This window comes from Canis lupus, chromosome 5, assembly GCF_011100685.1.
Source record: "Canis lupus familiaris isolate Mischka breed German Shepherd chromosome 5, alternate assembly UU_Cfam_GSD_1.0, whole genome shotgun sequence".
Classification (NCBI taxonomy): domain Eukaryota; kingdom Metazoa; phylum Chordata; class Mammalia; order Carnivora; family Canidae; genus Canis; species Canis lupus.
This window is the reverse complement of record NC_049226.1, coordinates 46,923,074-46,936,131: the sequence shown is the minus strand read 5'-3', so window position 1 is coordinate 46,936,131 and position 13,058 is coordinate 46,923,074. Positions and strand designations below refer to the sequence as shown.

Here is a 13,058-nt window from a genome sequence, read left to right as displayed (position 1 = left end):
TATAGTCTTCTCTGCTTTGTCAGAGAAGATAGATTGTGACAAGTATTATACAGTCTACCTTTAACATACATTTTTAAATGTCTCCTCTTTCATGAAGCCCTTAATCCTTTCTCCAATCCAGAAGAAACAATTCTACTTCTTGTGGGACTTGATGTGGGACTTGATCCTGAGACTCTGGGATCATGCCCTGAGCTGAAGGCAAACGCTCAACCGCTGAGCCCCCCAGGCGTCCCATTGAGTTTCTATTTTAAAACTAATAGTTTTTTTTCCCTCTGAGTCTTTTTGTTTCTTTTGTCTCACTTTGTTTTAATTCAAATAAAAAGAGTGTAAATGATAAGGTAATTCATGCACTTTCAATTTAAATAAGGACTTTCCTTTGAAATACCCATTATACTTAGGAAGTACAAGTACTTAGCAGAAGTGCTTTATGTGTTCTTTCTCTTCATCACACAGTGTATTAATACACTATGTAGCCAAGGGTTGAGAGTTAAGCGAAACTGGCTTTTTTTCTATTTACTTATTCATGAGATACATGGAGAAAGGCAGAGACATAGGTAGAGAGAGAAGCAGGTACGCTGGGAAGAAGCCTGATGCAGGATTTGATCCCAGGACACAGGGATCATGACCTGAGCCAAAGGCAAACACTCAACCGCTGAGCCACTCAGGTGCTTGGTGTTTTCTTGTTTTGTTTTGTTTTGTTTTGTTTTTTTTAAGTTGGGTGTACCAGTGAAGGATACAATCTTTACACTGCAGTCTGGTGTTTCTATCTTGATTCATGCTAAGGTGCCTTACCCGCCATTGCTTTTGCACCATCAGGAAAAAAAAGGGAAAAAAAATCTTGCATTAAGAAATACTGTTGGGATCCCTGGGTGGCTCAGCGGTTTGGCGCCTGCCTTTGGCTCAGCGGTTTGGCGCGATCCTGGAGTCTCGGGATCGAGTCCCACGACAGGCTCCTGGCATGAAGCCTGCTTCTCCCTCTGCCTGTGTCTCTGCCTCTCTCTCTCTCTCTCTCTCTCTCTCTATCATGTCTATCATGAATAAATAAATACAATCTTTAAAAAAAATACTGTTGCCTTTGTGGAACCCCCTAAACAAGTTTAGACTGTCAGGGTTTCATGAATCACACTCTTAGAACCACTGAAGTAGAGGGACTCTTTTTATCTATGGCTCTCCTTGCAAAAGCTAAGGCCTGGACATTTATTACAGATGAGGTTCTCTGAGACTTTGGCTGAATTGCCGTCACAGGCATCATTCCCTTAATAAGAAAAATAAAGACAAATTAATGAATCTAGGAAACTTAAGTATTATCTACTGCTTCCTAATCCTGGCACAGCCTAGTTAAGACAGATTATAAGACTTGTTAGAGAAACAGATGGTCAAGATGACACAGACTTTTAGTGTTACGGATTTAACTCTTTTTTTATTGGGGTATAACTGACATAAAACATCAGTTTCAGTTGTACAATGTAATGAGTCAATATTTGTATATAATGTAAAATAGCACAATAAGTCTAGTTAGCATTTAGCACTTCATATTTAAAAAAAGAACTATATAATAAATCTGATGTTTTTTGGAGGAAGATGAAGTTGTACAGTTCTATTAAAACATTTATAGATGCATTCAATTACTACCACAATCATGATACAAAATAGTTCCATCACCAAAAGATTCCATTACAATATCTCTTAGAGTCACATCCTTCTCTCCTTCCCCTCCCAAACACACACACTCCTAGCCCCTGGCAACTACTGATCTGTTTTCTATCACTATAGTTTCCTCTTTTTGAGAATGTCATATAAATGGAATCATGCAGTATGTAACTTTTTGAAACTAAATTCTTTCAGCCTGATTCCTTTGAGAAGCATCTAAATTGTATGTATTAGTTTGTTCCTTTTATTGCTGAGTAGTATTTTTTTTTTAAGTAAACTATACACACAATGTGGATCCATGATCCAAGACCCCAAGATCAAGAGTTGCATGCTCTACCAACGGAGCCATCCAGGCACCCCTGAGTAGTATTTCTTTATATGGATGTGCCATAATTTGTTTATTCATTCATTTGCTAGGCTGTTTCCAGTTTTTGGTGATATTGAGCTGCTATAAAAATTCATGCACAGATTACAGATTCTTTTGTGTGAACATAGGTTTTCATTTTTCTAAGACACATATAGAGAGAGGTGACATTGCTAGTCATATGGTAAGTGTATGTTTGACTTTTTAAGAAACTGCCAAAGTGCTAAAATGTTTTTCAGAGTGGCTGTATAATTTTGCATTTCCATCAGCAATGTATGAACATTTCAGTTGCTCTGTACCTCCTTAGCACTTGATATTGTATTTTTTTATTTTAGCCATTGTAATAAATGTGCAGTGATACTGTGTGGTAGTTTTAATTTGCATTTCCCTAATGGCTAATGATGATGAGCAACTTTTCATATGCTTATTTACCATCTGTATATTCTCTTCAGTGAGACATCTCTTCAAGTCTTTTGTCCATTTAAATTGAGTTCTTTTCTAACTTTTGAGATTTTTAAGCTTTTTATAAATTCTAGATATACCTTTTGTTGAAGATGTGAATTGCAAATATTTTGAGTCTGTAGCTTATCTTTTCATTCTCTTAACTGTATCATATAAAGAGCAAAGTTTTTAATTTTGATGAATCCAGTATATCAATTTTTTTCTTTATTGGATCATATGTGTGGTGTCAAGTCTAAGAAGTTTGTTGCCTAACCCCATGTCACAAAAATTTCTGTTTTATTTTACAGGTTTTATAGTTTTACTTTCTACAGTTATATCTATGATCTATTTTGAGTTAATTTTTGTATGAGTTTTGAGGTTTGGGTTGAGGTTCTTTTTTTTTTTTTTCATATGGGTGTCAGTGGTCCCAACACTATTTGCGGAAAGGACTATCATTTTCAGCATTTGTTGGAAATCAACTGAGTGTATAGATCCATATATTTGTGTGGGTATATTTCTGGACTCTATTTTATCTTATTGATCTATGTGTCTTTCTTTTCACCAATACTACACTGTCTTCATTATATAGCTTTATATATAGTAAGTCTGTAATCAAGTAATGTGATTCCTCCAATTTTATTGTTCTTTTTTTCAAAATTATCTTAGCTGTTCTAGTTTCTTTCCCTTTCCAAATGAATTTTAAAACTAGCTGCCTACATCTACAAAATCTCTTGCTGGGGTTTGATTGATATTATGTTAAATGTATTGGTCTTTTGGGGAATTGACATATTTATTGTGTTGCTTCCAATCCATGAACATAGTATATTTCTCCATTTATTTAGGTTTCCCTTTATTTCTCTAAAAAGCACTTTATAGTTTTCAGCTTACAAATCTTATAATCTTTTTTAAAGATTTATATCTAAATATTTTATTTTTATAAGCTATTATAAATGGTATAATTTTTTATATTTCAGTTTCCAGCTATAAGTTGCTAGTATACAAAAGCATAGTCGATTTTTGCATGTTAATGTTGTATCCTGAGACTTGCTAAACTCATTTATTAGTCGTAGGAGTGATTCCTTGGGATACTGTACATAGAAAAGCATATTATCTGCAAATACAGACAGTTTCATTTCTTTCCAATCTATATGCCTTTTCTTTTTTCTTGCCTTAGTTTTTTGTCCTTTATTAGGTTGGGAAAGTTGCCTTCTATTCCTAAATTACTGAGATTTTTTTAAAAATCTGGAATGGATGCTGAATTCTGTCAAATATTTTTTTGTTTGTCATTATTTTTCTTCTTTAGACTTTTAATGTGATGGATTACACTGATTGATTTTCAAATGTTGAGCCAGATTTTCATTCCCGGGATAAACCCCTCTTGGTTGTGATATGCAATTTTTATAATATATATTGTGAATTCAACTGGCTAGTACATTGTTTGGCTTTTTTTTAAGTATTTATTTATTCATGAGAGACATAGAGGCAGAGACCCAGGCAGAGGGAGAAGCAGGCTTCATGCAGGGAGCCTGACATAGGATTCGATCCTGGGTCTCCAGGATCCCACCCTGGACTGAAGGCAGCACTAAACTGCTGAGCCACCAGGGCTGCCCTGGCATTTTTGTGACAATGTATAGGAGGACTATTGGTCTCTGGGTGTTTTTGTTTGTTTTTTTTTTTTCCTGAGGGAGGGAGAGACAGAGCATGTGAACAAGGGGAGGGGTAAAGGGAAAGAGAGAAAGAGAAAATCCTCAAGCCGACTTAGTGGGGGCTCGATCCCAGGACCCTGAGATCAGGACCTGAGCCAAAACAAGAGCCAGGTGCTGAACTGACTGAGCCACCCAGGTGCCCCTCTGTAATTTTCTTGATTTGTAATGTCTTTGTCTGGTTTGGTATCGGGCAAAACTGACCTCATGAATGAGTCAGGAATGTTTCTTCCTTTTATTTTTCTGAAAGAGACTATGTGGAATTGGAGTTATTTCTTCTTCAAATGTTTGTTTCAATTTGTTTTTGAGACCATCTGGGTGTGGAGAATTTTTGGAGGTTTTGAAGTACTAATTCAATTTCTTTAACAGTTATGGGACCATTCAGTTTATCTATTTCATTTGGGGGGGAAGGGATTGGTAGTGTGTGGGTTTTGAGGAATTGGTCCATTTAATCTAAGTTGTCAAATTTATGTATAGAGAGTTTTATAAAGCATTGTTATGAAGTTTGTAGTGATATTTCCTTTGTCATTCCTGATATTAATAAGATGTACCTTTTTTTCTTTGTCAGTCTTCCCAGAGGCTTATCAATTTTGTTGATCTTTTTCAAGAACCAACTTTTAGTTTCATTGATTTTTCTTTATTTTTGTTTTCAATTTCATTGATTTCTGCTCTTTATTATTTTCTTCTTTTTGTTTGCCTTGAGCTTATTTACTCTTTTCCTAGTTTGCTAAGGTAGAAGTTTTATTGATTGAAATCTTTTATTCTAATACTAGCTTTAAAAATCAATCAACCTTTTTGTGGTTCATAATTCATTTTTTACATGTGTCTACTGTTCTATTTTTAACTCCTTGAGTACTGGATCTTATTTTAGGTGACTAATCTGAGCCTAAGTATCTTGTACTATGTGTTTAGTATTTTATAGATGAATGTGAATGGAAGGATGGATGGATAAAAGGAGAGTGAGGGCAATGAATATAAATTATTTCAAAGATATTTTCAGAATTAAGAAAAATATATAACAGGGAGCTACAGGAGTCAGTAATGTTGAAGGAAAGAAACAATTCGCTCATTACAAAAAATTGCTAATACCCGTTGAAGTTAGTTTTGATAGGGAGTATTCAAAACCTCAAGCTGGTATATAGAATACTCACAGTCTGCATCCAATTCTATACAGTGAATGAAACTGTTTCCTACCCAATTAAAAAAAATTAACTTAGATAATTTGAGCAAAATAATTTGGAAACAATTACCTCCATGATTTCTTGATTCTGTTTTACTTGTGTTATGCCTAATATACTTTCCTTAGTTATTTATTCACTGGTAGAGACTTAGAATATAGCCTTCACCATCTGAAGTCACACTTTAGGCCTCTAGGGAATGAGGCCATTGGTTTGAGCTTCCTGGCTCATACTCCTCTATAAAATTAGTTTTCTATGGACAGTGTAACAAATTACCACAAATTTGGTGCCTTAAAACCACATGAATTTCCCATAGTTCTGGAAGCCAGAAGTCCAAAATCAATGTTACTGAGCTAAAATCAAGATGTCATCAGGGCTTTGCTCTTTAGAGGTTCTAGAAGAGAGGAGAGTGTATTTCCTGCTCTTTCCAGCTTTTGATGGCTGCTGGCATTACACAGTTTGTGGCTGCACCACTCCAGTCTCTGCTTTTCTGGTCGTATTGTCTTCTCTTCTGTAATAAAATCTCCGTCTGCTTCCCTCTTATAAGAACACTTATGATTGCATTTAGAGCTCACTTGAATAATCCAGGATAGTCTCCCCTTCTCAAGATCATTAATTATATCTGCAAAATCCTTTTGTTGCCATATAATTCACAGGTTGCAAGGGTTAGGATGTGGATATTTCGCAGGGGGCCGTTATTAAGCCTACCATAGCATCTTGATTCCTTAGTCAAGAACACTAGTGAAATGGGATAACAGAAGACATTCATTATCTCTTTAAAAATGTCCTTCATAATCTGTATTTTTAAGAATCTTATCTTTTGCCATTTGAAATATTAATATTTGCATATAAAATATTCATATAAATTAATTCAGACTGATATCCTTTATAGTAGATTCCAAAAATGAATTCTAAGGGAAAAGCCCAATTTATTACATATCAATCTTTTTCACATATAGCTTCATGAATAACTATTTGACACTGAAACATGAGTTCAGAAACTATTATTATTTTGGCACAGGAACAAACTTAATTTCAGAATCAGAGACTCCAGATATCCATGAACTTTTTTTCAAATAAAGTTTTAAGCCACCTGAATAACTTATGGATACAAATAGAGAAGAGATTAAATGGTTTCATATTGCTTCCATATGTAGGAGCTAGTCGTTTCAGCAAGTTACAAATCAAAATTTAACATAACGAACAAAGTCCGCAGCCAGGAAGAACCTGTGATTTGGGTTTAACAAATAACCTGAGAGTTGCAGCATTGCTCAGCATTACTTTGTATTGATTCATATGGAATCATCAGTTATTTGCCAGCTATAAATAATTAAAAATTCTTGTAACATTATCTATAATGTCAGAGCTTTCTTAATTGAGAGACTACCTGTCAGGCCTTGTAGAACTCTTGGGTAGAAGAGAGATTTGGGCGACCATTCTCAGCCTAAACTAGAGGCTATCCCAGTAAAGATTCTTCAGTACAGATTTTTCAGCCATCGCTTGATACTATTGGAAGTTGAGTGTACACAAATATAGTGTTTTTTTTTTAACGATATAAGTGCTTTCTAAAGCTTTGTCTACATGTTAATGAATTACTTTTCAGTATTTTTTAATAATCAGTGTCTGTCTGAGCCATGTAATTAATAACTGCTAATGACTAATGCCACTGGATCACCCACGTCACCATCCAGTGTTTCCATTATAAATTCCATATGTCTTTTTCATTATAAATTCCATATGAATGCCACTTGTTATTTGTTGCATTTATCAGAGATTGATATCCTATGCAAATACATCTTTACATCACTACAGTTGGAATACAAATGATGGTTTGTAAAGGGTGAAAGTAAAGCTTCAATGACCACTGTATTTGGAAAGGGGATTGACTGGGCAGCCTGGGTGGCTCAGCGGTTTAATGCCACCTTCAGCCGGGGCGTGATCCTGGAAACCCCCGATCGAGTCCCACAAGTCCCACATTGGGCTCCCTGCATGGAGTCTGCTTCTCCCTCTGCCTGTGTACACTCTACCTCTCTCTCTGTTTCTCATGAGTAAATAAATAAAATCTTTTAAAAAAAAAAGAAATGGGATTGACCAAACATTGTACATTTATCTAGCTAGGACTTAACCTAGCTCCTATTTATACATATTTGTGTACATAGAGAAATCATTAACACTTTTCACAGAATTGCCAACTGCTTTTTTTTTTTTTTAAACCTACATGAAACCTGACAAAATTCTGGATAATTTGACTTGTAGGAAGACTCCTAAATGGCATATTAATAACTTGCTGAAGAAGTAGACCTTCCTTGCCTTTGAATGTCACCTAGTAGATTTGAGCTCAGGTTTATGGAAAGCTGGATGGTTTATAGAAGAAACACATCTAAATCTTCTTGCTGGATTGATGTTCTTAAAGAAATTCTCTTTCAAAGATAGAAAAGCCTGGGATCCCTGGGTGGCGCAGCGGTTTGGCGCCTGCCTTTGGCCCAGGGTGCGATCCTGGAGACCCGGGATCGAATCCCATGTCGGGCTCCCGGTGCATGGAGCCTGCTTCTCCCTCTGCCTATGTCTCTGCCTCTCTCTCTGTGTGACTACCATAAATAAATAAAAAATATAAAAGATAGAAAAGCCTGTTTCATAAGGACACTTACTGGCCTTTAAATGTTAGAGTTTCTTAGACTTCGGTGTCAGACTTTCTTTCCTTTATTTTTTTGCCTCTATATTCTCTCCTTAGTAATCTCATTCATTCTCAAGTTTTCAAATGCTATCTATATGCTAATGGATTATAAATTCATATCACTCTACCAGGTCTCTTTTCATAGCTCTAGATCTCTAACACTTCTTTCTGTACCTCCTTTTGGATGCATGACAGAAACCTCAAACTGTATGTGTTCAAAACAACTCAATGATCATACTGCACCACCCTCCAATCTCACATTTCTTACAATAGTCTCAGTCTCCAATTGCTAGGAGACACCATTCCTTTTCATTCACCCTATACATGTAATCTATCAGCAAGTCCTGCTGATTCCACTTTCTGAAAATATCTTGAGTCTATTACTTCTGTCCATCTCCATTGATTTTGACCTAGTACAGTCTACCCGTTTCTTCCTATCTGGCTTCATTTCATTTTTTTCCCTTTGATTTGTTCATAGAGCAGCAGAGTGATCGCTTAAAAATGTTATTGTGACTGCAGTAATCCTCTGCTTAAAACCCTTTTGGCATGTTACAACAGGGATGAACGTTGAAGACACTATGCTAAGTGAAATAAGCCAGACCAAAAGGACAAATATTGTATGATTCCACTTATATGTGAATAGAATAGTTGAATTCATACAGACAGAAAGTAGAACAGTGGTTTTCAAGAGCCAAGTGAAGGAGAAATGAGGTGTTATTGTTTAATGGGTATAGAGTTTCAGTCTGGGATGATGGAAGAAGTTCTGGAGATAGATTGTGGTTATAGTTGCATAACAATGTGAATACCTAATGCTACTGAATTTACACTTAAAAATGGATAAAGTAATATTAATGTTATGTATATTTTTCCAAATTAAAACAAAAAACCTTTGGTTGCTCATTGCTGTCGTGATAAAGACTGCAATGCTTGCCACCATCTAGAAGCCTGATACGTGTTCAGGCCTTCCAATCTACCCCTCAGATTCTTTGTTCCCGTTATACTGGCTGCCCATTAAATCCTCAATGACAATACATTTCCTTCTTTCAAATCTCTCTTAATGTTCCCTCCCCTGGAATGAAATGGTCTTTCTCCCTTCTCACTTGGCCAACTCAACTTATGCTTATAGTCCTTACCTTAGACATCACTCTCTCCAGGATATTTTCCCTGTCTCCCTCCAATGACCGTTCCTCCTATCTACATTCTGACAGCACCTATACTTCTTTGTAGCCTTCTTTACAGTCATGATTGGTTTTCAGGATCTGTCTCCTCCAACATATTGCAAGCTCTATGAGACCAAGGGCCATTCTGACTTGTTCACCTAACACCTTTTAAAGAGCTGGTGTTTAGCAGAAGTACAAAACGTATTTGTGAAACGAATGAATCAGTGCATAAATGTATGCATACCACCTAAAGGATAAAGTAAAAAAAAAAAAAAACACACACACATAAGAATTATAACTTAAAAGAGGTATTAAAAAGAAAACAGGCACCCCTGTATGTGTGTTTCTTAAATAAAATAATCAAATGGGATAATACTATCTATACAATTTTCTGTTATTTATACTATTAAGCTGCAGTATAAGTAATTATGAGTTAGAGTATCTCTTAATAAATCTTGACTACATCTTGGATTTTTTATTAGGATTAATTAATGAAATTATACTATATGAACATGAAAAAAATGAATCAGAAAACAGATGAAAGGGGTATACTTCTCACCATAATCTAACTATACAAGAAAGACAACTTTTTCTAGAACAATGTTTTCAAAACTTCATTCTGCTCTGGTGGCAGATACTTATATTCCTATGAGCAGAGAGAAATTTCAGTCCACAGAGTTGGGTGTTCTTGATTTCTATTTTGTTTGAGACCATCTGGGGCTATCATTAAATACAGTTTTCTTATATAGTGCCAATGCACTAGGGAAGAACATCTGGCCCGTGTCTGTGGAGGCACACAGTCATTTTTATTCTTGGTCATTGGCCAGCCAAGAATTTTCATTTCTGTTTGTATGGCTTTTCAGTTCCAATGGCTTCTTTTCCTACTCCAGTGCCACCCCGAGGGAACGGGAATCATTCTGCTGCTTTTCGCAACACTACAAATTGGAAGTCTCTCCAAAGTCAGTTTTGAGGGTAGCTAGAACTTGTATGATGAGATCTCACTCTCATGATTATTACATTACACGGCAAAAGGGAGATTATCCAGGTATATCTAATCTAGTCACACAAGTCCTTTGAAAAGCAAAAATTTTCCCTGGCTGGTGGCAGAAGAGGGAGTCAGAGATTGCAATTATGAAAGAACCCAATGTAGGTGGCCGTTAGCAGAAGAGACTGGACCCTGGCTGACAGCCAAAAAGGAAACAAGGACCTCAGAACTATAACTGTAAGGAAATGGGTCCTATTAACAACTTGACTGAGCTTGGAAGCAGAGCCCTCCTAGAGCTTCCAGACAAGAGCCCTGAATAGTTGACATCTTGATTTCAGCCTTGTTATATATGTGTATACCCTGAGAATTCAGTCCAGCCAAACTCACCCAGATTTCTGACCTACAGAACCGTGATAATAAATGGGTGTTGTTTTAAGCTGCCATGTCTGTGGTAATTTGTTGTATAGCAAGAAAATACAAGGGGATTACATGAAGGCATGATTACCAGGAGGCAAGGATCATGGGGACTACCTGTCATAGGAGCCCAGTCCAGAGATCAGCAGAGTCTGGCCTGGGTCAGCAGAACTACCCAGTTAAAAAGTCATAAACAATAATGATAATAAATGGTAACTGTCTTAGGCTACTAAGTTAAAGAGTGGCTTATTATGTAATTAAAGCTAAGTATTACAACTTCTTTTTACAAAAGATTTATTCAGGGCAGCCAGTGTGGCTCAGAGGTTTAGCGCTGCCTTCAGCCCAGGGTGTGATCCTGGGGTCCTGGGATTGAGTCCCACATCAGGCTCCTTGCATGGAGCCTGCTTCTCCCTCTGCCTTTTTCTGTGTGTCTCGTGAATAAATAAATCTTAAAAAAAAAAGTTTATTCATTAGAAACAGAGAGCACACGCAGAAACAGGAGGGGAAAAGAGAACCTCAAGCGGACTTCATGCTGAGCGTGTATCCTGGAGCAGGGCTTGATCTCAGGACTCAGATCACAACCTGAGCCAAAACCAAGAGTCAGATACTTAACGGATTGTGCCAACCAGGCGCCCCTAGTTATTACAACTTTGGCGGTAAGAGAAGTATGGAAAAAATCCTCTTAAATGGAAAGCCCCATCATAGTTCAAAAGATAAGAATATAGAGAACATGGGATCTGAATTTGAACCCACTACTTTATAATAATGAATTACCATTTTCTGAATACTTATTAGTACCATGCTAGGAATTTTTTTTTAAGATTTTGTTTATTCATCAGACCATACTAGGTGATTTACTTACATCAGCTGATTATTATTTAACCTGTTTGGACTGGATCCTGGGTAATTTCAAGTGTCTTCAGGTGATTCAATGTGTATCCATGATTGAGAAGTATAGACATACAAAACCCCATTAATTCTTGCAGAAACTCTCTAAGGTAGGTTTTATGTCATTTTATAGTAAAGAGATGGATGCCCATAGTTGCTAACTAACTTTCTCCAAGTCACACCGTTTCATAAGCAGTGGTGGTGGGGGAAGCTGTGGCTTTTCTACAAATGACACATTTCCTGAGCAGAGGAGACAATTCCTCTCACCAAATCCAGGGCGGATGCTAAACCAAAAGGAAAGAATCAATATTCCTACTTAATAATCAAGTCTCTTTTTTGACTGTATCCTCCATGAACTCTTTCAGTACTTCATCTCTTCACCAAATTTCTATTGCATGAATAACTGGCTTATTTTGGTGATGAATTATATTATACTCAGCCTTGCCAAATATAAGGCCTATATTTATCAAGGCCTCCCTTTTCATTTCTGTTATCAAACTTGGTGACATGGCAGGCAAATCGTGGTGACAGCCCTGGTTCTGGAGCCACACCCACCCGAGCTGGCCTCCTGCGTACACTTATCTCTGTGGCCGCGGCAAGCCATCTGAGTTTTTGAATCTCAGCTTTGTAAGCATGAAATAGGGAAAAATGAAACCTGTATTTTGGCAAGGATTAGAAATATTTAACAAACCTTAGCTATCAGTATACCCACCGTAACATGGAAGTAAAGGGTTTGATCCATCAGTCAACACAAGGAAAGTAGTAGGTCGAATTAGACCTTGGAAGTTGACTACTTTTTGATACAAATACTCTAGTATTTGGAGAGAGGATATAAAGAATAAGGAATCATGAATCTACCTAAGCCTGGCACTTCTATTCCTCAGAACAGGTTTCCAGAACGTTCTTTACACATGATACTCAAGCCAAACCACAGGAAATCATTATACTCAGCAATTCCCCTCCGTCTCCAGCTCTTGCCCCTAGGACAGACTTCCTACCCCGGGTCCTGCCCTTCCATTTAGGGGAGGAGTTGCGGATTTTATTTTACAGTGGATTGGCTCACGGCGGTGGGGTGGGTCGGGGAGACGAGGGAGGCCCCACCCACTGCCCTGGAGGCCTGGAGATGGGCGCTCCCCTTTCCCCTGCCCCCTCGCGGACCTGCAAAGTGGGGCCAGCGGCGGAGGGAGGGCCCTGTCCCCTGTCCCTTTAAGGAGGCGGGCCGAGCGCAGGCGGGGGAGCTGGCGTGGCCCCTTCCCGGTCCGAGCCCTCGCCCCACAGCAGCCGCAGCCGCAGCCGCAGCCGCAGCTCGGGCCGCAGGAAGCGAGTCGCCACCATGGTGAAGATTGTGACCGTTAAGACCCGGGCGTACCCGGACCAGAAGCCGGGCACGAGCGGGCTGCGCAAGCGGGTGAAGGTGTTTCAGAGCAGCGCCAACTACGCGGAGAATTTCATCCAGAGCATCATCTCCACGGTGGAGCCGGCGCAGCGGCAGGAGGCCACGCTGGTGGTGGGCGGGGACGGCAGGTTCTACATGAAGGAGGCCATCCAGCTCATCGTCCGCGTCGCCGCCGCGAACGGGGTAAGGGGCGCGCGCACGTGCG

The 13,058-nt window shown here is 38.2% G+C and overlaps 1 protein-coding gene across 1 annotated transcript in view; it reads left to right on the top strand.

Moving 5' to 3' along the window:
- Positions 1–12,569: 12,569 nt before the first annotated feature.
- PGM1 (phosphoglucomutase 1) overlaps positions 12,570–13,058 on the top strand; it is a 133,225-nt gene continuing 132,736 nt past the window's right edge. Inside the window, exon 1 of the mRNA XM_038537287.1 lies at positions 12,570–13,036. Coding sequence (XP_038393215.1) covers positions 12,791–13,036 — 246 coding nt within the window. The 5' untranslated portion in view covers positions 12,570–12,790. The remainder of the gene's footprint in view (positions 13,037–13,058) is intronic.